The following is a 27,327-nucleotide window of genomic DNA, read 5'->3' as shown; positions in this document are numbered from 1 at the left end:
GCTAACTAGAAGGTTGGTGGTGACTGGTTAGCTATGGGGAAGCAAGAGGGTTGCCTGCACAATGTGTATAATCTGAGGAGTCGAAGCGGAGCCTGTCTGCCCACATGCATCGCTTGCTCCCCCGCAGCTCACCAGCTGATGTAGCCTGTGTGTGCCGAGTGTGGCCCATCCTTCCCACTGCTGAACAGAACTGTGCTGCGCATCTGTGCTGCTAATATCAATTGTGCTTATCACTGAAAAGCTCTCAATCTCTCCAAAAGCTCTTGTCCAGTCCATTTAGTAGTCAGATTTTAGTGACAGAGATAATCATTTTTTTTAGGGCTAGGGGGCAGCATTTTCACTTTTGGATGAATTGGTGCCCAAATTGAACGGCCTCCTACTCTGTCCCAGATGATAATATATGCATATTATTGTTACTATTGGATGGAAAACACTCTGAAGTTTCTAAAACTGTTTGAATTATGTCTGTGAGTATAACAGAACTCATATGGCAGGCAAACTTCCAAACATGAAGTGAAAATTCTGAAAAGGGTCGATGTGAAAGACATCGCCTATTCAAATCCCTGTAATTTATGGATCTGTTTCATACGCCTTCCACTAGATGTCAACAGTCAGTAGAACGTGGAATGAAGCCTCTAGTGTGATGTGGGGCCGGATGGGAGCTATTTGAGTCACTGGTCTGGCAGATTTCCAGTTCCTGGTCACGCACGCTAGCCATGTGTGCCATTAGTTATACAGACATGAAGAAATGCTCCAGTTGGGACGTTATTGGATATATATGATAACAACATCCTGAAGATTGATTCTCTACTAAGTTTGACCAGTTTATTCGACTTGTAATATAACATTTTGAAGTTTTCGTCCGACGTTTGCCTTCATTTGCGCCAGTGTTTGGACACGTGTACTACACGTGCTAGCTAAAGTTGCTAATTTGACATAAGTAATGGACATTATCGAACAAAAAAAACAATTTATTGTGGAAATAGGATTCCTGGCATTGCATTCTGATTAAGATAATCAAAGGTAAGGGAATATTTATGATGTAATTTCGTATTTCTGTTGACTCCAACATGGCGGAGAAATGTTATTTATATTTGAGCGCCGTCTCAGATTATTGCATGGTGTGCTTTTTACAAAAGTTTTTTTTTTAAATCTGACACAGCGGTTGCATTAAGAACCAGTGTATCTTTAATTGAATATTTCTGAATATTTCTGTTATATGACGTGGCTCTCTGTAATTATATTTTGGAGGCATTTCTGAACATGGCGCCAATGTAAACCGAGATTTGTGGATATAAATATGCACATTATCGAACAAAACATAAATGTATTGTGTAACATGATGTCATATGAGTGTCATCTGATGAAGATGTTCAAAGGTTAGTGATTCATTGTATCTCTATTTCTGTTTTTTGTGAAAGCTATCTTTGGCTGGGAAAAATGTCTGTGTGTTTTTTGGATTTGGTGGTGATCTAACATAAATATATGTTGTGTTTTCGCTGTAAAACATTTAAAAAATCGGACACGATGGGTAGATTAACAAGATGTTTATCTTTCATTTGCTGTATTGGACTTGTTAATGTGTGAAAATTAAATATTAAAAAAAAAATATATATAATTTCGCGCGCTGCCTTTTCAGCGGAATGTTGGAGGTTAACCTAGAAAGGTTAAGTCAATTGAAAAAAAATATATATATCTTTAGTTATAGTCTTTTCTGGGTCTATTTAGTCAGTTAAAGTCTCATCAATTGCCACTGGAAAATTGGTGTTTGTCGAATATTTTTGTCACTTTTTTGTTAATGAAATTAACACTGGCATGTTGCAGTAATCAGCTGTCAGTTCTGGTTTACTGAGCGCTGATTTAGTCACCAATACTGTGTTTACTAGTGGAGCTGAGATGAAATATAAACTGCTGCGGATGTGTATTCGGTTTCACTACTTCACAGGTTCTAGAACAGGGATTAACATAATGGGTGAAATTACATTCCTGGACTGACAGTGACAAGGACCAGACCTCACAGAGTGAGGATGTACTATATTGTGACATTGTGTTTTGTAACAGCTGTCTGGTACACACACATTATCACACACACAACCAGGAAATAGGAGAAAACTGTGAAACATACTGTACAGACACACTATACAAACAAAAGTATGTGGACACCCCTTCAAATCAGTGGATTCGGCTATTTCAGCCACACCCGTTGCTGAGAGGTGTATAAAAACACATTGTCACGTGTGCTCCCTCTCCGACCTCTAGGTCACCAGGCTGTTGATTATTGCGCACACTTGTCACGCGCATCAGCGCCTAATGACACTCCATCACCTCCTTGATTACCTGCCCTATTTATGTCACTCCCTTTGGTTCCTTCCCCAGGCGTTATTGTTTCTGTTTCTGTTTCATGTCTGTGAGTTGGTCGTGTTTTGTATTTTGTTTCGTTCATTTATTAAATGATTCACTCTCTGAACTTGCTTCCCGATTCCCAGCGCACACGTTACACACACAGCCATTCGATCTCCATAGACAAACATTGTCAGTAGAATGGCCTTACTGAAGAGCTCAGTGACTTTCAACATGGCACCGTCATAGGATGCCACCTTTCCATCAAGTTAGTACGTCAAATTTCTGACGTGCTAGAGTCAGAAATTAAGTAAGTTAAATGTAAGTGTTGTTATTGTGAAGTGGAAACGTCTAGAAGCAACAATGGCTCAGCCACGAATTGGTAGGCCACACAATCTCACAGAAAGGGGCCGCCGAGTGCTGAAGCACATACACGTAAAAATGGTCTGTTCTCGGTTGCAACACTCACTACCGAGTTCCAAACTGCCTCTGGAAGCAACGTCAGCACAATAATTGTTAATCGGAAGCTTTATAAAATAGGTTTTCATGGCCGAACAGCCACACACAAGCCTAAGATCGGCATGGGCAATGCAAAGCATCAGCAGGAGTGGTGTAAAGCTCATCGCCATTGGACTCTGAAGCAGTGGAAACACATTCTCTGGAGTGATGAATCACACTTCACCACGGCCGAATCTGGGTTTGGCGGATGCCAGGAGAACACTACCTGCCTGAATGCATAGTGCAACTATAAAGTTTGGTGGAGGAGGAATAATGATCTGGGGCTGTTTTTCATGGTCTGGGCTAGGCCCCTTAGTTCCAGTGAAGGGAAATCTTAACGCTACAGCATACAATGGCAATCTAGACATTTCTGTGCTTCCAACTTTGTGGCAACAGTTTGGAGAAGGCCATTTACTGTTTCAACATGACAATGCTGCCGTGCACAAAGCGAGGTCCATACAGAAATGGTTTGTCGAGGTTGGTGTGGAAGAACTTGACTGCACTGCACAGAGCACTGACCTCAACCCCATCGAGCAACTTTGGGATGAATTGGAATGCCGACTGCGAGCCAGGCCTAAACACCCAACATCAGTGGCGGACCTCACTAATACTCTTGTGGCTGAATGGAAGCAAGTCCCTGCGGCAATATTCCAACATCTAGTGGAAAGCCTTCCCAGAAGAGTGTAGGCTGTTGTAGCAGCAAAGAGGGGACCAACACAATATTAATGCCCATGATTTTGGAATGAGATGTCCACATTCTTTTGGTCATGCAGTGTATGTTCACAAACAAGCACACACTCACATAGGCATAATAATACCCAGCAGGTAAAATATCTCATCTATTTCTGTAGCAGAGGATGCTAAAGACTGAAAGAAAGTACATTTCTTTATTTTCCTGTCGCAATGTGCATCCCCACAACCCACATCCTCTGTGACAACAGTGTCATTAAAACGCTATCAACATACCAGCTGTTAGTGTCAGAGAGTGGCACTGTCCCCTCACACCCCTCCCCACACACCTCCCGCCCCTCCACACACACATTTCCTCTTGACAGTAATGCTGACATCATGAAACATGGAGATCCCTTGCTCATCAGGAAAAGGGTATGGGCTGTCACTACGGTGTGTGTGTTTGTGTGTCTGTGGAAGTGCGTGTGCTCACATGGGTGTGTGTTTGGGTGTGTTGGGCTGTGCCCCATCATAACAATGCTGAGGGGATAAAATCACAGTGCTGCTAACACCCATGATGACTGTCCTGTACTGATGACACCCATGATGACTGTCCTGTAATCTAGTTTCAGCTACCACTCACCACCTCCGCCCACCCATCTCTTTCTCACACTTGTCCTCGTTAGCTAACTTTCAGCACACTCTCTCACTCTCTTGCTGACTTGCATTCTGTCTCTCTATTTTTTCTATACCTCCTTTTCTCTCTTTCTATTTCTGTCTGATGTTTCTTGACCTTCCACTCATCCTTTAATTTCAATAAATAGACAATATTTTTCTGACAAGGGGGTTCATGTATACCGGACCGGTAAGATGTGAAGTTCTCTGTTGGAAGTGTCAGTATCACTCTCACACAGATCAACGGTGGGAAGTCAGAGGAAACAGCAGCTGAGCTGTGTGCAGGTTTCTGTCTGGTTTAGTCTGTCCTCTAGCAGCAGTCACAAGATCCTTTTACAGCCCTGGGCAGGTACTCATCTCCCTACACCCCACAGCACATCCACTTTTAAATACCGCACAGACTCTTGTGACCACCACACATACACTTGAGTCTGAAATAGTGTGTCTGTTTGTTTGTTTGGGTGTGTGTGTGTGTGTGTGTGCTGTGTATAGGACCACAGTTTCATTAAAAAAACACCTGAAACTGATGTAGACTTTCAGATAGTTCACCCAGACAATAATAGATGGTCAGGTTACAGTTACTGCTCTATGGACTGAGAGGACTGATAAGAATGTGTGTGTGTGTCTGACTCACCCTGTGTGTGTCTGTCTTCTCTCCTCCCTCCATCTCCCCACTGCTGACCTCATCCAGGTCACTGTCCTCGTCCTGCGTGGAGTCACGCTTGTTGTCCAGGGTTATGCAGCAGGACACGCTGGTCTCCGTCTCCGTGACGCTGTCATAGCGCTCTTCCTCGTCGATGGCGTCCTCGTTGGGGAACACCTCCCCCTCCACCGTACACGATGGGCTGTCAATCCCGCTGTCCCTGTTGGGAATCTTCCCATTTAAGTTCTGCTCCGAGGAGAGCGAGTCCGGATTGTCCTGGAGCTCATGGGAAGAGCCTCTCTCCTCCCGCTCCACATCGTCAAGGGAACCAACTCTATCGCCATGGGCGATGTCGAGGTGGTCCTCCATTGAGTCCAGAGGAATGTCCTCGTGGCCGTCGATGCGGAGTGAGGCCAGGCGTGATAGTTCTATCAGCTCTGTGACCTCATCAATCCGCTCCGAGACGATATGTGCAAGTTTGTCGGCAGGGGAGCGTTCCCCAGAGTCCTTTGCTCCTGCTGACCCTGAAGGGGAGTGTGCTGTGGGGTCAGGGGCAGAGGGGGGTGTGGTCTCAGACATGGCGTTCATACTCAGGCACAGGTGGAGCTGATTCTTCGGGGGGACGCCAAGAATCGGAATCCTGGGAAATAAAGAAGAAACGTGACTAAAAAACGAGGCACTTGTACAATGAAACCTTTCTCACATTTCAGTCTTGGTTGGACTGAAAACCACAACTATGTATTCTGTGACAGAGGGTAAGACAGACATTGAGTGTGTATTCTGTGACAGAGGGTAAGACAGACATTGAGTGTGTATTCTGTGACAGAGGGTAAGACAGGCATTGAGTGTGTATTCTGTGATTGAGGGTAAGACAGACATTGAGTGTGTATTCTGTGACAGAGGGTAAGACAGACATTGAGTGTGTATTCTGTGACAGAGGGTAAGACAGGCATTGAGTGTGTATTCTGTGACAGAGGGTAAGACAGACATTGAGTGTGTATTCTGTGACAGAGCGTAAGACAGACATTGAGTGTGTATTCTGTGACAGAGGGTAAGACAGACATTGAGTGTGTATTCTGTGACAGAGGGTAAGACAGACATTGAGTGTATATTCTGTGACAGAGGGTAAGACAGACATTGAGTGTGTATTCTGTGACAGAGGGTAAGACAGACATTGAGTGTGTATTCTGTGACAGAGGGTAAGACAGACATTGAGTGTGTATTCTGTGACTGAGGGTAAGACAGACATTGAGTGTGTATTCTGTGACAGAGGGTAAGACAGACATTGAGTGTGTATTCCGTGCAAAACATTCATACTCATATAACAATACCCACATCATAAATCATCCAACTAAATATAATGATACAGGGTGAGAACACCTTGTGGATCTCCTACCCCCTGCAGTGCAGTAAAGTACCTGGACTTCTCAAACCTTTCGATGAGTAGCCCCACGTTCTGGGCTTCTCTTTGAGGCAGTGTGGCCAGGCCAGGGGGGGTCTGGCTGGGACGCGGTTTGGGCGAAGTTGGGGGAGCAGGCAGCGGCCTGGAGGGGGCCGGGGGGATCCTCTTGGGCTTCTTGTCCTGTCCGAGGGCCAGCAGGTGCGGGGGCTTAGGCGGCACTGTAGGTCCAGGTCCAGGAAGAGGGGGGATGGAGTGCGGAAGAAGGAATGAGTGAAAAAGACAGATACAAGGTCAGGTCACTGGTGTGACGACAGAAACAGTCCTGTTTCAAGTGCCCCGGTGTGAGAAAGCCTCCATTTCTGTATTCCAGACGCCCTTGGCTGCTGCACCTACCTACTCACAAAACCACAGTCCAAATGCCACCGCAAAACACAACAGATAAATGCTCAACTCTAAGAGTAGGTCCTGGAACACAGCACAGGAGAAGTTCTGATGCTGCTTCACAGAGCTAAGACTGCTTCCTGGTTTCAGAACAGGATGCAGTGATGTCTGCTTGTAAGCCATTGTGGTTTCAAAGTCAGATAAAAAAAACACAAGCACACAGACAAAAAAATTACAGAACGAGAGCAGTCCAAAAACAGACTGCACAAATGGCCACCCACACTATCAGAGGCTAACACGCTACTGTATAGTATTAGGGCTGAATGAGGAAGCAGGTATCTCTCTGAGTGTGTGTGTGGCTACAGCACAGCCTAAAGCAGGGGCTCTTAAACTTTTTCAGCCTGGGACCCAAATGAGATATTCTGTGTTTTCCTGGGACCCAAGCATAGGAAAATATGCTACTTTACGTAAATATCGGTACATTTCATTGCCCTTATGCCTAAAAAAATGCAATATAGACAAAAACAAATAACAATGAAATACCCATAAATATCTTTTGTTTATTTTTCTCCGTTAAAAACATTCTTACATACCTGTCTATGTTGGAACTGTTGCTGTTAAAATACAATAAATCATTTCATTCTGAACTGGAATAAACGGATTGATCACATCACAGATGTATAACAGAACATACACACACACAGGCTTTTTGATCGTGCAACCCTCAGTAACAGTACAGATGAAAAGTGATCAGGCCTACTGTACATCATACTGTACATCTTACTGTATACATTATTGTTGATAGAAAGTCTAGGTTGGAACTGTTGCTGTTAAAATACATATGTTTTATTCTGAACTGGAATAAACTGATTGATGACATCACACAGACGTAGACCAGAAACACACACACATACACACAGTCCTAATGAGAGGTGTGTGGCTGGTTGTAGTTTTCAACAAGCAGGTCTATTCTGGACTCCGTTTTTTAACAGTGTAACACTGAGGTGATGCTCAGCAATGACACTGTTTCTGTACTTCAGAACCCTGACTTGCATAGGTATGTGGTGCCAAACTGGATCAGAACATCTACTGCTTTCTCAGTCAGACAGGAGACGGCTTCCTGCTGTAGATGATCAACCCAGAACTGTGTGAGTGTTTGCCTCAAAAAGCATCTGGCTTCAATCAGTTTATTCCAGTTCAGAATAAAACAAATTACTTGTAACAGCAACAGTTCCAACCTAGACTTGTTTTCAACAATCATTTCTGCAGTAAAATGTTCAGTAGGCCTGATCACTTTTCATCTTCATCTATACCGTTTCTTAGGTTTACACTATCAGTAGCTAGTTAGCTGCTTTGGCTAACGTTAGCTATTAGCTGTTAAACGTTAAACGGCCATGGGATTGTTTGAAAGAGAAACTCACATCTACTACTATGAGAGATAGTACTCCCTTATTTCTGCTTATTATCACTTGTTATAAAATGACAACAATGCTTTGTTAGTTGACTTACTTTTCCACTTTCGAAGCACTGTTTCCTGAGGCATTCTGCCCTGTTCTGAAATAACTCCCTGGGTTTACCGTCATGTTGTGCCTGGATGTTTGGTCAGGGCGTGTCATTTGATTAATTTGTTCGTTTTGAGAGACTCATTACTAAGCACTTCCACACACAAAACACATTGTGGGCGCTCCTCATTATTTCTCAAAGTTTGTATGAAAGAGACAAAAAGTCATCACTGTATTTGCGTGTCATGACCATTGAGCTCAGTCAGAACTTGTGGCTAGCATGAGTCCATTTCATGACAGCGGTGAGGAATAACAAGCAGTGTTGCAAACTCCTCAGTGAGGAAAGTAGCTATTGGCTGTCTTAAAAGTCGCTAGAAGTCGCTAAATGATGTCATCACCTAATTTGCATAATTGGCCATGTACATGTAATTGTGATGGACGCTGTAGGAGAGAGGAATAACGTTGTGGGAAGGACAAAAAGTGAGTAAAAAACACCCTAAATATGTTTAGAACTACAAATGAGCAAGCTGCAGAGAGTGGCACACACAGCGAATATGAACCAGATTATTTGAGGCCGTACTCCTCCTTCAGCGCTTTATGGACCCCATTGTTAATCCCCGTCATAACAGAGGCAGTGTCAGTCCCTATCCCCAGGAGTTTCTCTTTTTTAAGACAACACGTCTCGGGGAAAGCCACAACAGCACGGGCTATAGATTTGGCATCTCCTCCTTCCAACTCAACAAGCCCCAGAAATGTTGATACAATTGTCTGCTTGGTGTCACTAAAGTACCTTATCACAACCCCCAGGTACTTAGAAACACTTACATCCGTGGACTCATCGAGGAGGAGGCTGAAATGCTGGTCACCCACATCTGCGACCAACTTTTTAAGAAAGTATGGTGCTTGAACACCATTAATCATTTCTGTGCACTTTGTCCTGTGCATTTTGAAGTGGGTAGCAGCAGTGGAGTGTGAGAAAGCAGCTTTACATGCTTCTCCAATGTGATCACATGCCAATTTTTTTAACCATAAATGGCAGCTTGTTTTGGGTGGAACTGTTATAAGGCTTTGCCTTTTTAATATGTTCTTGAGTTGTCATGTATTTTTTTACATCACTAAGTTTGGCGTAGAAATCAGCCTTACAATACAGGCAGTATGCCCATGTATCATCTCCAATAAATGGCTTCAACCAGCCTTTGAATTCAGGGTTTGATTCCCACTCCTTTCTGTATTTTTGAGTGTACAGTTTAGACTGAGACATGATGAGCTAGCCAGCTAGATGTTTAGCTTATGTCACAGAGAGGCACACACACAGTGGACAAGGTGAGTAAGTGACTGAGGCTGTGTGAGTCAAATGCAGTGATTTATTTTAGACAAAGAACATTTTACATTTACATCCCGCCCTGAATGTAAGCCAGAGCGGGATCAGCCAGCGGCGGCTTCCCGCATGTGTGGTTCATTTGCAGTCTGGACGCGGAGGGGTGAACATCTCCTGCTCTGACTGCAGCTGGGAGAGACTGCTGCGCGAGGACTGGTCCCCCTGTGGATGCTTTGGGATGGGGGTGGGGCCAACGGCGGCACCCGCTGCTCGTTGAGAAGAGTAAGAACGATATGTGCTTTCAAGTCAGAGTCTCCAAAAGTCTCCAATAACACCAGAAAAAGTCGCTAGATTTGTCGCTCGTCGCTTTTTTGGGGAAAATGTGTCGCTAGAGGGGTCTGAATACTCGCTAAATATAGCCGCTAAGTTGGCAACACTGATAACAAGTCAGTTGCTTGAACCACAGCGCTGCAGCGTGTGGGTCGCGGAGTGATCTTCAAGAAAACTGCAGAAAAAAGATCCGGTACACCGCAAAGCACACGGGCATCTCCCTCTCACACTCGCGCAGCTGCCAAACTAGAGCAGAGACCGCTGCTAAGCACAGAGCGCACTGAACCGAGAGCGCAGTTGCACTTGGCCAAATCAATTCCAGTAATTAATGAAATAATTATACATTAACAGGTCCGCGACCCCCATACTTTAAGAAACGCTGGCCTAAAGTAATGCCTCAACAGGCAGATAGCATGAAGCTATAGTTGGACTAACAACAGTCTTTGATCTGAACCATTGATCTCTTTTCTGACTGATGTGTTTGTGGGATAAATATGTGGGTGAAGGCTGACCTGACCAAATAAAACTCTGGGGTCTGGGTCATAGTCATTGCCTAAGAAACCCAGGCTAATAACACAATGCTGGATATTGTACCAACATGATAATGACATTATTGTAATAAACAACTAGTTATAATGCTAAATGACAAATAAACCAACACTGTACCTTGAGGTTTCTGAGAGGTGGGTGTGGCGGTGGGCTGGGGGTGGGGCTTGACTGCAGGCCGGCCGTGACATGGTCTGGGAGGGGGCGGGGCTTTCTTTCCCAGCCGTGGGGAACACAGGAAGTCCACCGATCCACACTGGTACTGTAGAGAGGAGGGAGAGAGGTCTGAGGGAGAGAGAAGGAGATGATATATTAGGTTGACTGGTGAGTACATAACTTCTGTTCACAGAACACGCAGGAATGCAACCTGTTCTGAAGGAACACAGTATTAGTTTGAGAACACCAAGAAAGTGACATAGGTGAGCCAAAAAACCCAGCAGCTTCAGCTCAATACAGCCCCAGTTTCAGTCCAAGGAAACCTGAACGATGCAGTCCTATACAGCATCAGTTTCAGTCCGAGGACACCTGAACGAAGCCGCCCTACACAGTCCCAGTTTCAGTCCAAGGAAACCTGAACGATGCAGTCCTATACAGGCTCAGTTTCAGTCCGAGGACACCTGAACGAAGCCGCCCTACACAGTCCCAGTTTCTGTCCAAGGACACCAAAACAATGCAGCCCTATACAGGCTCAGTTTCAGTCCAAGGACACCAGAACGATGCAGCCCTATACAGGCCCAGTTTCAGTCCAAGGACACCTGAACGAAGCAGCCCTATACAGGCTCAGTTTCAGTCCAAGAACACCTGAACGATGCAGCCCTATTGCAGCCCTATACAGGCCCAGTTTCAGTCCAAGGACACCTGAAGGATGCAGCCCTAAACAGGCCCAGTTTCAGTCCAAGGACACCAGAACGATGCAGCCCTATACAGGCCCAGTTTCAGTCCAAGGACACCTGAACGATGCAGCCCTATTGCAGCACTATACAGTCCCAGTTTCAGTCCAAGGACACCTGAACGATGCAGATCCATACAGGCCTAGCTGCATTACACTTGAGTGGTGCAGTGTGGTGTGTAACTGTAACTGTAGGAGGTGAACAAACGACCATGCTGCAGGGAGCAAGAAGAACTAGAGAGGAAGCATAGAGGGAGCAGAGAGGGAACAGACAGGCCCAGCATCGATCCTGACACCAGGCCAGAGGAGAGAGAGAAGAGGCTTCCGCCTCAATGAGTCTACAGAGAGCTCTCTGATAGGCCTGCCTATAAATAATACATGTCTACATCCTGATCCTCCATCCTTTTGACTGGCTGGGAGCGATAATGGCCTGTGTGTGTGTGTCTCCCACTTTCTCTCTGTATGTCTGTGATATCAGGCTGTGTGTTTAAGAAATCCACTCAACAGAACTACAAACAGATGCACTGTGGGACAATGAGGCCTTTAGCAGCTAGCTAGTTACATCAGGGAGATGCCTATAGGGGCTTTTTGAAATCCAGTCAAGTGAATTGAAGTGTGGCCTTTTTAATGAGTGCTGTTTTGTGCAATATGCTGGTATGTTTACATAATGTATTGTTTGTGTTGAGAGTGGGGGAAGTATGTGTTTACTGTGTATATGCATGTGCTTGTGTATCCCTATGCCTGTGTGTGTGTGTACTTATGTACGACTGGGCCTGTGTGTGTGTGTGTGTGTGCCTCTGTGTTTGTGTCTAAGTACCGCTGTCTTTGTTCCTAGTGCCCTCATCACAGCCTGTGTTTAGCCTTGCTGTGTGTTATCCACGATAACCCTGTCAGTACATTATGATAATCTATATAAACGACCATCCACACGGCTCCTCTCTGCTCTCTTTCCTGCAGGCCTACGGACGGTATCTATTCACTCCACACGCATCGCCAAAGGATTACTTTAGAGATGGTAGTGAGACCCCTGAGGAGCTTTTCCATGTCTGATGTGGTGTTGTCCAGCTCAGCTCCAGCCTGCAGTGAAGGCAGTGAAGGCAGGCAGAGCTATGTCAGTCTGTAATGAGTCCTGCTTCGCTGTCTGCCCTCATGAGGTCCTGCTGCAGGCTGGCTTTCCCACCATATGATATCTACAAGGCTTTTACCAAACCAAGTAGGGAGGGAGGGAAGAGAGATTGAGAGAGGGAGAGGGAGAGAGAGAGAGAGGGAGAAGGTGAGGAGAGAGAGAGAGAGAGAGAGAGAGAGAGAGAGAGAGAGAGAGAGAGAGAGAGAGAGAGAGAGAGAGAGAGAGAGGGAGAAGGTGAGGAGAGAGAGAGAGAGCTTCAGTTTGCATACAACTGTGGAAAACAAAGCTTTTCACTTAAGCCATAAACAGTAACTGTAATACACACAGCTACTGGGTCAATAGATGTACAGTAGCAAATCATAAAATAGTGCCCAGTTCCCGCTCTCACTTTCACTACCGCTGCAACAGAAATCCATTTGCTAAACAGTAGACTGTATAGTATTGACTATACAGTACACACAGCATCCCACATGATCATATAGAGGAAAGCCATTCACCAAAGAGAACTGATGACTTTGTAAAACTTAATCTAGGATCAGCTTTTCCTGCCCCCAATCCTAACCGTAACCCTTAATAAGGTGATGAAATCAGATCTGACCCTGCATCAGTGGTTTGGGGCAACATCTATCTACTCTGAAGTCCTTCAGCCAAACCACTGACCAATGAGAAACACTCTGACCCTAGACACAGGTCTTGGGAAAAAGTCTTGGGAAAAACAAACAGTCTGTATCAGTAACGAGACCTACGGTGTCATAAGGGTCTGGTCTATTGAAACTCCGTAGTCATGGTTACCTGAGAGAGAGTGAAACTTGGCCCGCAGATCAAACGTCCTAACAGTAAACAGGAACTTGACGACACAGAGGAATCACTTCCACTGAACACTCTCTACACAACTCTACACAGCACTTATAACTCTACACAACACTTATAACTCTACACAACACTTATAATTCTACACAACACTTATAACTCTACACAACACCTATAACTCTACACAACACTTATAACTCTACACAACACCTATAACTCTACACAACACTTATAACTCTACACAACACTTATAACTCTACACAACACTTATAACTCTACACAACACTTATAACTCTACACAACACTTATAACTCTACACAACACTTATAACTCTACACAACACTTATAACTCTACACAACACTTATAACTCTACACAACACTTATAACTCTACACAACACTTATAACTCTATACAACACTTATAACTCTACACAACAGTTATAACTCTACACAACACTCCCAACTCTACTCAACACTACCCAACTCTACTCAACACTTATAACTCTACAAAACACTCACAACTCTACTCAACACTCCCAACTCTTCACAACACTTATAACTCTACACAACACTCACAACTCTACTCAACACTCCCAACTCTACTCAACACTTATAACTCTACAAAACACTCACAACTCTACTCAAAACTCCTCACAACTCTACACGACACTCCTCCCAACTCTACACAACACTCACAACTCTTCTACATGTCTGTTACAATACTGAAAGCTCAAATGATTCCAAAGGTCTTCGAGACCAAAAAGTAATTGTGTTTGAACATTTGCCAAAGTAAAGAAAAGAAGGATAGCAAAACAACGACCTAAACCTGATAAACAGACAGACTGGGCTTATTTGGGGAATTTAATACACAACAAAAGACAAGAACAAGAAGGAAAAAGCTACCTTGTCATTCAATGTTCCCCCTTTCCTCAGACGCCAAAAATCCAGTTGAAACCGTTAAGCTCTCCGTGCCAGCTCCTTGCACACACACACACCCTGGAGCTCAGTAAAGTTCAGTCCTGCATAACACACACCTGTTGTCAGGTGTACTGTGTGCCCTAGTCTAACTGCACCTGCCAAACCTGCTCTACACGCCTGCCCCCGGGCCCAGCTGATGTGTGTGTGTGTATGTATTGTTATGGCAACAGGAGGTTCCCTGATTATCTCTGTCTGTGAAACAGTACAGGGCAGGAACCAAGATGAAACGCCACAGACTGCATGGACACTATAGGCTATGTCTCTGACACCTTACACATTCAGGTCCTGTTCAGTGGCAGAGTGGTAAAGTTATGTGCGCACATGCACGCACGCAGGAAAATGACAAAACAGAACAGAGTAAACAACTACAGGACAAACAGGAGCTAAACAATGTCCGACACAAACGGAGTCATCAAATGAATTTGCTTTCAGATGGAGAGATGAGATTAACATTCTGTAATTATGAGAATCAATCTAAGAGCATTTTAATAAACACACACAAGAGAATAGAAAAGTGGATTCATTCATTTCCTCTTCTGAGCTCCAATCACGATGAGGGACAGATCGTTGGAACAGTTTGTTTCCCAGCTCAACCATCACCATGGTGCTCTGAGGAGCTAGGGGTTGCCAGGGTGACGTGACTCAGAAGACCACTTCATCAACGACCATACCCCATCCTTATGGACACGCCAAGAATTGTGTCTCCTAGGCGACCCGTTGACTCACCTGCCCGTTGCTTGAGAGTGGAGATGGTGATGTCATGGTCACTATCCAGTCAGAAGAAAACAGGTCAGAATGAGAAGGACTCACAGAACAGCACCCGAGAGGACAGCGTTACTGTTAGCTCTAAGGCTGTGGTATGGTAGTGCAAGTGTGTGTTCTTATACACTGAAATATTCTGACACTGAGAAAGGGGATATGGAAGCATAACGGTAGTGTAGGTGTGTGTGTGTGTCTGTGTATGTACATTTGTGTGTGTGTGTGTGTCTGTGTATGTACATTTGTGTGTGTGTGTGTGTGTGTGTGTGTGTGTATGTACAATCGTGTGTGTGTATCTGTGTATGTACATTTGTGTGTGTGTGTGTGTGTGTCTGTCTGTGTATGTACATTCGTGTGTGTGTGTGTCTGTACATTTGTGTGTGTGTATCTGTGTATGTACAATCATGTGTGTGTATCTGTGTGTGTACATTCGTGTGTGTGTATCTGTGTGTGTACATGCGTGTGTATGTGTGTCCGTGTATGTACATTTGTGTGTGTGTGTGTCTGTGTATGTACATTTGTGTGTGTGTGTGTATCTGTGTCTGTACATTTGTGTGTGTGTGTGTCCGTGTATGTACATTTGTGTGTGTGTGTGTGTGTGTGTGTGTGTGTGTGTGTGTGTGTGTCTGTGTATGTACATTCGTGTGTGTGTGTCTGTGTCTGTACATTCGTGTTTGTGTATCTGTGTATGTACAATCGTGTGTGTGTGTGTGTGTGTGTGTGTGTGTGTGTGTGTGTGTGTGTGTGTGTGTGTGTGTGTGTGTGTGTGTGTGTGTGTGTGTGTGTGTGTGTGTGTGTGTGTGTGTGTGTGTGTGTGTGTGTGTGTGTCTGTGTATGTACATTCGTGTGTGTGTGTCTGTGTATGTACATTCGTGTGTGTGTGTGTCTGTGTATGTACATCCGTGTGTGTGTGTCTGTGTATGTACAGTTGTGTGTGTGTGTGTCTGTATATGTACATTCGTGTGTGTGTGTGTGTGTGTCTGATGAAGGGTAAGTCAAGCCCAGAAAGCACATGACCCTGTGCCACAGGTCACACGCTAATATAATCTATCTCTATGGGTGACATATTCAGATTCCATCAGACAAACAGCTATGAAATGACAGCGTTCTGTCACAGACTGGGGCTCAACATTTCTACGACTGCAGAGAGTAGAGAGAGTGGTGAGGACAACCAACAGTGTGTATGTACCCAATGTCCTGCACGCACACGTACCCACAGACACTCACACATAGAAAAACAGACAAATACACAATATTCATTCTCCCCCTCCCCCTTTCTCTCGCTGAATGATGAACACACACATGCACAAGCAAAAGCACACACTCACACCCACACACAAACACACTGCTGTCAATCAATGTCAGCCCTGAGGCAACCCTGTTGGACTCGTTTATTACCCATCATCCCTAGAGTAAAGTCTTTCTGCCCCAGTGCTGTCTGGGAGATGGATCACTCCAGGCGTGGGAGCGTCTCATCAGTCAGTCACCACTTCTGTGACCCCCCTGACACTCCAACCCCCATCCCCCAAACACACTGCTACCCCCACATCTACAAACACTTCCGCTGTCCTTCCCTCAGTCAGCACGTCATTCCCTCTGCACCTCTCTTCATCAACATCTCTTCTGCTCTCTTCCTGCCTCGGAGACAGTCCTTTCATCGGTCTCTACCTCTATCTCTCTTGATCTTTTAACCAACCTCTTTCTCTCTACCTCAACCCGCTCTCTCTCTCTCAATTCAATTCAATTCAATTCTCTCTCTCTCTCTCTCTCTCTCTCTCTCTCTCTCACTCTCACTCTCTCTCTCTCTCTCTCTCTCTCTCTCTCTCTCGCTCTCTCTCTCTCTCTCTCGCTGAACCTGCTAATATTGATCTGGCCTCTGCTCTGTTGTCCTGACAGACTGAGACAGAATGATAAAGACTGATACAGACTGAGACAGAATGATAAAGACTGAGACAGACAGACTGAGACAGACAGACTGAGACAGACTGATACAGACTGAGACAGACTGATACAGACTGAGACAGACTGAGACAGACTGAGACAGACAGACTGATACAGACTGAGACAGACTGAGACAGACAGACTGAGACAGACTGAGACAGACAGCCTGAGACAGACTGAGACAGACAGACTGAGACAGACTGAGACAGACAGCCTGAGACAGACTGAGACAGACAGACTGATACAGACTGAGACAGACTGAGACAGACAGACTGAGACAGACTGAGACAGACAGACTGAGACAGACAGACTGATACAGACTGAGACAGACGGATACAGACTGAGACAGACTGATACAGACTGAGACAGACTGAGACAGACTGAGACAGACAGACTGATACAGACTGAGACAGACTGATACAGACTGATATAGACTCTCATCTAATGGCACTGTGATTAATAATGGCCATCGATCAGAGCAGTGTTACACACACACACACACACACACACACACACACACACACACACACACACACACACACACACACACACACACACACACACACACACACACACACACACACACACACACACACACACACACACACACACACACACTCACGTATGCATTCCCACACACTGTCTGAAACAGGCTTCGTAGAGTTTTTTATTAGAAGAGTGCATCGTCTGAAATTTTTATATAAATATGGAGACAGTGAATATGGAAGAAGGGAGAAAACCATATGTACCCTTTTATATAGCCAGAGACCTCCCATAGCTCTCCCTCCCTCGCCATCCTTCTCTCTCTCCATCTCTCCCTCCCTCTCCATCCTTCTCTCTCTCCATCTCTCCCTCCCTCTCCATCCTTCTCTCTCTCCATCTCTCCCTCTCTCCTTCATGCGACTCTGAGACAGTAACTAGTGCTCTGACCTTGATATGTCTCTCTCATTTATCACCCACGGTCAAACCCCCATATTTACAGAGAGAGAGAGAGAGAGAGAGAGAGCGAGAGAGAGAGAGAGAGAGAGAGACACTGGCGAACACATGGAAATACGCACAAAGAGACACACACAGAGACACAAACAGACAATGGAAAACACATGGAAATAGGGACACACACACAGAGACACACTGGAAAACACATACATAGAGATGGAAAAAACCCAGACTAGAACTTTAGTGTACAATAGCAGGTTAACCTAGACTAGCCTAGATCTACAGCGTAAGATCTGGGATGGTTTGCTGTTGGACTGATGTCTAGTTAGAACCACCTGTACATATACATGGCTCTGCTTAACTAAAGGTTAGGATTCATGTTACCTAACTAGAACAAATCTCTTAAAGCAGATGCTGCTTCTCACAGCCCATAAAAAGGGACCTCTACACTGCGGAAAGGCTTACAGTGGAAATACAGTACAACAGATGTTCTATGGACACAAGGGATGTAGAATATAGGCTAGAGCTCTTCCCGATCTATGATAATTCAGCAGTAGATTTCTCCATCGAGTAGAGTACAGTATAGTAGAGTAGAGTAGAGTACAGTAGAGTAGAGTGCAGTACAGTATAGTACAGTACAGCACAGTAGAGTAGAGTACAGTAGAGTAGAGTGCAGTAGAGTACAGTAGAGTAGAGTGCAGTAGAGTACAGTACAGTAGAGTAGAGTGCAGTACAGTATAGTACAGTACAGCACAGTAGAGTACAGTAGAGTAGAGTGCAGTAGAGTAGAGTGCAGTAGAGTACAGTACAGTAGAGTACAGTAGAGTAGAGTGCAGTACAGTATAGTACAGTACAGCACAGTAGAGTGCAGTAGAGTACAGTAAAGCACAGTAGAGTAGAGTGCAGTAGAGTACAGTACAGTAGAGTACAGTAGAGTGCAGTACAGTATAGTTATGGTACAGCACAGTAGAGTAGAGTGCAGTAGAGTACATTAGAGTAAAGTGCAGTACAGTATAGTTATGGTACAGCACAGTAGAGTAGAGTGCAGTAGAGTACATTAGAGTAAAGTGCAGTACAGTACAGTGCAGTAGACTACAGTACAGTACAGTGCAGTAGACTACAGTACAGTACAGTGCAGTAGACTACAGTAAAGAAAAGTGCAGTAGAGTACAGTACAGTAGAGTGCAGTAGAGTACAGTACAGTAAAGTGCAGTAGAGTACAGTACAGTGCAGTACAGTACAGTACAGTAGAGTACAGTACAGTACAGTAGAGTGCAGTAGAGTACAGTACAGTACAGTAGAGTACAGTAGGGTAGAGCGCAGTAGAGTACAGTACAGTAGAGTACAGTACAGTACAGTACAGTAGAGTGCAGTAGAGTACAGTACAGTAGAGTAGAGTACAGTAGAGTAATGTACAGTACCGTTGAGTTGAGTGCAGTAGACTAGAGTAAAGTACAGTACAATAGAGTACAGTACAGTAGAGTAGAGTACAGTCGAGTAGAGTACAGTCGAGTACAGTACAGTACACTAGAGTACAGTAGAGTACAGTACACTAGAGTACAGTAGAGTAGAGTACACTAGAGTACAGTAGAGTGATAATGCAGCGTGCCTAGTTCACTGGCTTATCTATACATATACAGAGGGATAATGATCCCATCCAATCACATATACAGTAGCAGCATGGTATCATGGATTCCCAAGCTGGGCTACAGAGGGAAGTGGGTAAGAAGGGGATCAGGGATAAGTCATCCTGCCCCTGTCAGTCCTAAATCAGGTCAGTGGACACAGCAGTAGGGTAAATCAACCCAGCTCACACATTAAGTAGAAGTATTTCACTAGCTCCCACAGATGAAGACGGGGGGACGTTCGTGGGATGACAAAGAGGAGAGGACAGAGTGTGAGACAGAAGGAGAGGGAGAACGAAAGAGTACAGTGTACAGTGCATTCGGAAAGTGTTCAGACCCCATTACTTTTTACACATTTTGTTACGTTACAGCCTTATTCTAAAATTGATTAAATTGTTTATTTTTCCCTTATCAATCTACACACAATAACCCAAAATGACCAAGCAAAAATATATATATATTTTTTTTAATTGGCAAATGTATAAAAAATAAAAAACTGAAATACACATTTACATAAGTATTCAGACCTTAACAGTACTTTGTTGAAGCATATTTGGCAGCGATTACAACCTCTGGTCTTCTTGGGTATGACGCTACAGTTTTGGCACACCTGTATTTGGGGAGTTTCTCCCATTCTTCTCTGCAGATCCTCTCAAGCTCTGTTAGGTTGGATGGGGAGCGTCGCTGCACAGCTATTTTCAGGTCTATCCAGAGATGTTCGATCGGGTTCAAGTCTGGGCTCTGGCTGAGCCACTCAAGGACATTTGTTTACTTTGCGCTTTCATCAAGGATCTTTGTGTACTTTGCGCTGTTCATCATTTCCTCGATCCAGACTAGTCTCCCGGTCCCTGCCGCTGAAAAAGATTCCCACAGCATGATGCTGCCACCACCATGTTTCACCTTAGGGCTGGTGCCAGGTTTCCTCTAGACGTGACGCTTGGCATTCAGGCCAAAGAGTTCAATCTTGGTTTCATCAGACTAGAGAATCTTGTTTCTCATGGTCTGAGAGTCTTTAGGTGGCTTTTGGCAAACTCCAAGTGGGCTGTCATGTGCCTTTTACCGATGAATGGCTTCCGTCTGGCCACTCTACCATAAAGGCCTGATTGGTGGAGCGCTGCAGAGATTGTTGTCCTTCTGGAAGGTTCTCTCATCTCCACAGAGGAACTCTGGAGCTCTGTCAGAGTAACCATCGGGTTCTTGGTCACCTCCCTGACCAAAGCCCTTCTCCCCCGATTGCTCAGTTTGGCTGGGCAGCCAGCTCTAGGAAGAGTCTTGGTGGTTCCAAACTTCTTCCATTTAAGAATGATGGAGGCCACTGTGTTCTTGGGGAACTTCAGTGCTGCAGAATTTTTTTTATTAAATTCATTTTAGAATCAGGCTGTAACGTAACAAAATGTGGAAAAAGTTGAGGGGTCTGATTACTTTACAAATGCACTGCATGTTTAGAAGGGAGAACGAGGGAAGTAACAGAGGAAGAGAAAACGAAATGGAGAGAAAGAATCCTTCTCAAGACAAGCTGTAGTTATTATAGAGCTCTACATGACATGAAGACAATAATATGAGAAGAGAGTGTTGACAGACACACACACACACACACACACACACACACACACACACACACACACACACACACACACACACAGACAGACAGACAGACAGACAGACAGACAGACAGACAGACAGACAGACAGACAGACAGACAGACAGACAGACAGACAGACAGACAGACAGACAGACAGACAGACAGACAGACAGACAGACAGACAGACAGACAGACAGACAGACAGACAGACAGACACTTACGCACACTAGAGAAAAAGGTGGTATCCAAAACCTTAACGGGTTCTTCAGCTGCCCCCATTGGAGAACACATTGAAGAACCCTTTTTGGTTGCAGGTTGAACACTTTTGGTTCCATGTAGAACTCTTGGAACCCATGAACCCAAAAGTGTTCTCCTATGGGGACAGCCGAAGAACCCTTTTTTCTAAGAGTGCACACATAGACAAAGGCACACAGACCCACAGACACACACACACTGTAACATTAAGCAGTATGTAGGGCGCAGGCAGATAGGTAGTTAAAAATAGGGCTGTCTGCTTTCCTTCCCATAATGATACACTTTCACCTTCCACAGAGGAGCTAGCACAAACAAGGCCTGACAAGTGAATGCAAGAGTGACATCCTCCTTCTGGAGTCACAGGCTAAATTAAGCGATGCCAGAGTGAGTGGGCTCTGGATTGCTCTGCCCTAGGGGAAACCAGTGGAACAAGGTATCGTCATGGCAACAGGGCAGATGATCCATATTGGTAAAATAGCAGGTGGGTCAAGGAGACTGGGAATAGGGAATACGATCACAGCTGCCCAGTTTCACACAGCCTATGTATGCTGCTGTTTTTCAGCAGGTACTTTTTCAGAAGGACTAGATACTGTAAACACCACGCCTTAAACATCCGAGCTGACCGGAAGCCAACACTTCTATTCACAGAAATAAAGCTTGATCTGTTTGCCCTTTAATGAGCAGTCCTCTTCTTCACACCAATACAGGAAAGCAATGTGGTGTGCAGACACCAGGCACTACGACACAACACTCTGTCACAACCAGTAACACACAAAGTAACAACCTCACAGCCTTGAAAAATGCTTCATGTATGTTAGTGTAGAGGGCATGGACTGAAGTCTTACATACTCACACACACACAAACTTGTTTTTGCGTGGATTCCCCAACGTGGTAAGCTTTTAACAGCTAGGACCGCAATTTCTTGTACCCGGAATCCCGCTTAACAGACAGGTTGAAGCGTGCTAGACAGAGACGCTAAGCTGCTAGCCATCAAGCTAAGGAAGTATGTACCAAATGAGTGGAGCCCTCTTTGTCTGGAGAAGTAAATGAACGGTTCCAGCGCTGTAGGAGCTGTATCTACCACACTTTGTTTCGGGACAAACCGGATCACTCAGAGTTCCAATGCGGCAATTGTTTGCTTGCCGAGGATTATAGGCTTTGAGGTGGCTTCCTTGATCACGCAGGTCGTCAGCCTACGTAAGAAACTGGGGAAAATGCCGATTGGAATGTTTACATTTTCTACGCCTGTGGCTGAACGGCAGTCATGCTTGTTGGATGCATCTCCGCCTTGTCGTTTGTCGTTATCCGACTGGCCGGTGTTGCCCGGAGCTCCCACATCTGGTAGCGGCGTCGAAGAAGCACAGCAAGAGGAGCAAGGCAATCAACGATGGTCGCATATCACAAGCCATGGAAGCCGAAGACAGCGGCCTCCCGGAAAGTAGTCTATAGTCTACACTCCCAACGAGAGGCCCAGAGAGGATAGAAACAACTAATAGATTTGCCATCCTTGTGCCTGATCTTCCTGCACCTTCATCCCTGGGGGTGCCTGTGTCTGCGGCCGCAGTGCCTACTACTACGATTCCAAAGTCGACGTCGGCAACCTTCCTTCGCTGCTCTGGATCGAGCGGGGCTTCTCCATTGGAGGCCTGCACCAGGTGCCGGGAGCAACGGGCTTAAGTTATCCTGCCTCTCGCCCGTCCATAAAGGGTTCTCCGAATCGTGTGAAGCGTGGGAGTGTGCGGACTTCCTCGTCCTTCTCGCCAGCCGTGATTTTCGGCAGCTCCATGGTAAGAAATGTGACTGTTCCTGTTCCTATCCCGGAGCTCGAGTAAATTACATTACTAAGCTGCTCCCAAATGTACAACGTCAGGATAGACATCGATTCTACTGTAGTCCATATGGGTTTTAATGACATTATGAAGGGCAGCTCTGAACAGTTGAAGCTGGATTTTAAAGAGCTAATTGACTCTCTGCCAGATACTAATAAAAGACCCATCATATCTGGCCCAAAATATCTGCTCAAAATAGCCCATGTTAACATACAGTGGGGAGAACAAGTATTTGATACACTGCCGATTTTGCAGGTTTTCCTACTTACAAAGCATGTAGAGGTCTGTAATTTTTATCATAGGTACACTTCAACTGTGAGAGACGGAATCTAAAACAAAAATCCAGAAAATCACATTGTATGATTTTTAAGTAATTAATTTGCATTTTATTGCATAACAGCACAGGAATGAAATCATCAACATTCAATGGCGCCGAAGGAGATGGCTGGCGTTTTACGATCCCATAACCAATTGTATGTTTTTTCACGTTATTTGTAACTTATTTTGTACATAATGTTTCTGCCACTGTGTCTTATGACCGAAAAGAGCTTCTTGATATCAGGGCAGCGATTACTCACCCCGTACTAGAGGAATTCTTCTTCTTCAACGAGTAGGATGGGAAGGATTTACTCCAGACACCTTACAAGGCCCTCATTCCCGTCATTCGCAGGAGGAAAAGACGGAGGTTTTGTGGACGACGGTCCGGGTGCCTTGTAAGGATCCGTCGCTGAGAGGGTAATCTACATTTACCATTGGTCCTATTAGCCAACTTACAATCAATCGATTATAAAATAGACGAGCTACGAGCACATAAATCCTACCAACGGGACATTAAAAACTGTAATATATTATGTTTTACCGAGTCATGGCTGAATGAAGACATGATTAACATACAGCTGGCAGGTATTAAGCTTTTTCGGCAGGATAGAACAGCGGCCTCTCGTAAGACAAGGGGAGGCGGCCAATGCATATTTGTAAACAACAGCTGGTGCATGAAATCTCAAGGTTTTGCTCGCCTGAGATAGAGTATCTCATGATAAGCTGTAGACCACACTATTTACCAAGAGAGTTTACCTTTATATTTTTCGTAGCTGTATATATACCACCGCAGACCGATGCTGGCACTTAGACCACACTCAATGAGCTGTATACGGACATAAGCAAACAGGAAAACGCTCATCCAGAGGCAGCGCTCCTAGTGGCCGGGGACTTTAATGCAGGGAAACTCAAATCAGTTTTACCTAATCAGCAAATTATTATCTTCTATCAACATTTTAAATGTGCAACCAGAGGGGGAAAAAACTCTAGACCACCTTTACTCCACACACAGAGACGCGTACAAAGCTCTCCCTCGCCCTCCATTTGGCAAATCTGACCATAATTGTATCCTCCTGATTCCTGCTTACAAGCAAAAACTAAAGCAGGCTACAGGACTGTTTTGCTAGCACAGACTGGAATATGATCCAGGATTCTTCTGATGATATTGAGGAGTACACCACATCAGTCACTGGCTTCATCAATAAGTGCATCGATGATGTCGTCCCCACAGTGACTGTAAGTACATACCCCAACCAGAAGCCATGGATTACAGGCAACATCCGCACTGAGCTAAAGGGTAAAGCTGTGGCTTTCGAGGAGCGGGACTCTAACCCAGAAGCCTATAAGAAATCCTGCTATGCCCTCCGACAAACCATCAAACAGGTAAAGTGTCAACACAGGACTAAAATTGAATCGTACTACACCGGCTCCAATGCTCGTCGGATGTTGCAGGGCTTGCAAACTATTACAGACTACAAAGGGAAACTCAGCCACGAGCTGCCCAGTGACACAAACCTACCAGACAAGCTAAACTACTTCTATGCTCGCTTCGAGGCAAGTAACTCTCAAACATGCATGAGAGCACCAGCCGTTCCGGATGACTGTGTGATCACGCTCTCCGTAGCCGATGTGAGTAAGACCTTTAAACAGGTCAACATTCATAAGGTCGCAAGGCCAGATGGATTACTAGGATGTGTACTCTGAGCATGCTCTGACCAACTGGCAAGTGTCTTCACTGACATTTTCAACCTGTCCCTGACTGAGTCTGTAATACCAACATGTTTCAAGCAGACCACCATAGTCCCTGTGCCCAAGAACACTAAGATAACCTGCCTAAATTACTACCGACCCGTAGCACTCATGTCTGTAGCCATGAAGTGCTCTGAAAGGATGGTCATGGCTCACATCAACACCATTATCCCAGAAACCATAGACCCACTCCAATTTGCATACCGCCCCAACAGATCCACAAATGATGCAATCTCTATTGCAATCAACACTGCCATTACACACCTGGACAATAGGAACACCTATGTTCATTGACTACAGCTCAGCGTTCAACACCATAGTGCCCTCAAAGCTCATCACTAAGCTAAGGACCCTGGGACTAGACACCTCCCTCTGCAACTGGATCCTGGACTTCCTGACGGGCCACCCCCAGGTGGTGAGGGTAGGGAACAACACATCTGCCACGCTGATCCTCAACACGGGGGCCCCCCAGGGGTGCGTGCTCAGTCCCCTCCTGTACTCACTGATCACTCATGATTGCATGGCCAGGCACGACTCCAACACCATCATCAACTTTGCCGATGACACAACAGTGGTAGGCCTGATCACCGGCAACGATGAGACAGCCTATAGGGAGGAGGTCAGAGACCTGATTGTGTGGTGTCAGGGCAACAACCTCTACCTCAAAGTGATCAAGACAAAGGAGATGATTGTGGACTACAGGAAAAGGAGGACCGAGTACGCCCCCATTCTCATCGACGGGGCTGTAGTGGAACAGGTTGAGAGCTTCAAGTTCCTTGTTGTCCACATCACAAACAAACTATCATGGTCCAAACACATTAAGACAGCCGTGAAGAGGGCACGACAAAGCCTATTGCTTTTCAGGAGACTGAAAAGATTTGGCATGGGTCCTCAGATCCTAAAAAGGTTCTACAGCTGCACCATCGAGAGCATCCGGACTAGTTGCATCACTGCCTGGTATGGCAACTGCTCAGCCTCCGAACACAAGGCACTACAGAGAGTAGTGCGTACGGCCCAGTACATCACTGGGGCCAAGCTTCCTGCCATCCAGGAACTCTATATCAGGCGGTGTCAGATGAAGGCCCTAAAAATTGTCAAAGACTCCAGCCACCCTAGTCATAGACTGAGCACCAAGTCGAGGTCCAAACTGCTTCTTAACAGCTTCTACACCCAAGCCATAAGACTCCTGAACAGCTAATAAAAGGTCTACCCAGACCTCTCTTTTACACTGCTGCTACTCTCTGTTTATAATCTATGCATAATCACTTTAACTCTACCTACATGTACATAATACCTCAATTACCTCAACTAACCTGTGCCCCCGCACATTGAATCTGTACCGGTACCCCCTGTATATAGCCTTGCTTGTTATTTTACTGCTGCTGTTTAATTATTTGTAACTTTTATATTTTATTTTCTCATTTTTACTTAACACTTTTTTTTTTTTTTTTTTTTAATCTTAACTTCTTAAAGCATTGTTGGTTATTAAGGACTTGTAAGTAAGCATTTCACTGTAAGGTTGTATATACTGTACCTGTTGTATAATAGGCACATGTGACAAATAAAAATCTATTTGATTCGATTTTTTAAACTGACCACATCTTTACTAATGCTGCAGAAATTTGCTTGAAAGCAGTATCCAGATCCATTGGATGTAGTGATCACAATATATTAGCCATATCTAGGAAAATCAAAGTTCTAAAGGCTGAGCCTAATATAGTGTATAAGCAAACAGACGCTGCACTTGACACATTTATGAAATTGCTTATTCCAGTTACTAATAAGCATGCACCCATTCACTTCTCTGGGATAGGGGGCAGCATTTTCACTTTTGGATGAATAGCGTGCCCAGAGTAAACTGCCTGATACTCAGTCCCAGATGCTAATATATGCATATTATTAGTAGTATTGGATAGAAAAAACTCTGGAGTTTCTAAAACTGTTTGAAAGATGTCTGTAAGTATAACAGAACTCATATGGCAGGCAAAAACCTGAGAAAAAATCCAACCAGGAAGTGGGAAATCTGAGGTTTGTAGTTTTTTAACTCAGCCCCTATTGAATACACAGTGGGATATTGGTCATCTTGCTCTTGCTACGGCTTCCACTAGATGTCAACAGTCTTTAGAAACTTGTTTGAGGCTTCTACTCTAAAGGAGGGGCTCATAAGAGCTCTTTGAGTGAGTGGTCTGGCAGAGTGCCACAGACTCAGTCTCGCGCGCTCACGT

The 27,327-nt window shown here is 44.9% G+C and overlaps 1 protein-coding gene across 2 annotated transcripts in view; it reads right to left on the bottom strand.

Moving 5' to 3' along the window:
• Positions 1-27,327, bottom strand: part of LOC139542820 (FYVE, RhoGEF and PH domain-containing protein 3-like) — a 156,942-nt gene that overhangs the window by 27,520 nt on the left and 102,095 nt on the right. The window contains exons 2-4 of one of the 2 annotated variants that reach the window (XM_071348680.1): positions 10,425-10,589; positions 6,259-6,445; positions 4,817-5,465 (exon numbers count right to left, since the gene is read on the bottom strand). In XM_071348680.1, coding sequence (XP_071204781.1) covers positions 4,817-5,465; positions 6,259-6,445; positions 10,425-10,589 — 1,001 coding nt within the window. Of the gene's footprint in view, positions 1-4,816; positions 5,466-6,243; positions 6,446-10,424; positions 10,590-27,327 lie in introns of both variants that reach the window. The other variant, XM_071348679.1, reaches the window with a different exon arrangement.

The sequence above is a fragment of the Salvelinus alpinus genome, chromosome 17 (genome assembly GCF_045679555.1).
Source record: "Salvelinus alpinus chromosome 17, SLU_Salpinus.1, whole genome shotgun sequence".
NCBI lineage: Eukaryota > Metazoa > Chordata > Actinopteri > Salmoniformes > Salmonidae > Salvelinus > Salvelinus alpinus.
Note: the sequence above shows the minus strand (reverse complement) of the source record. Positions and strands in the feature narration are given on the sequence as shown.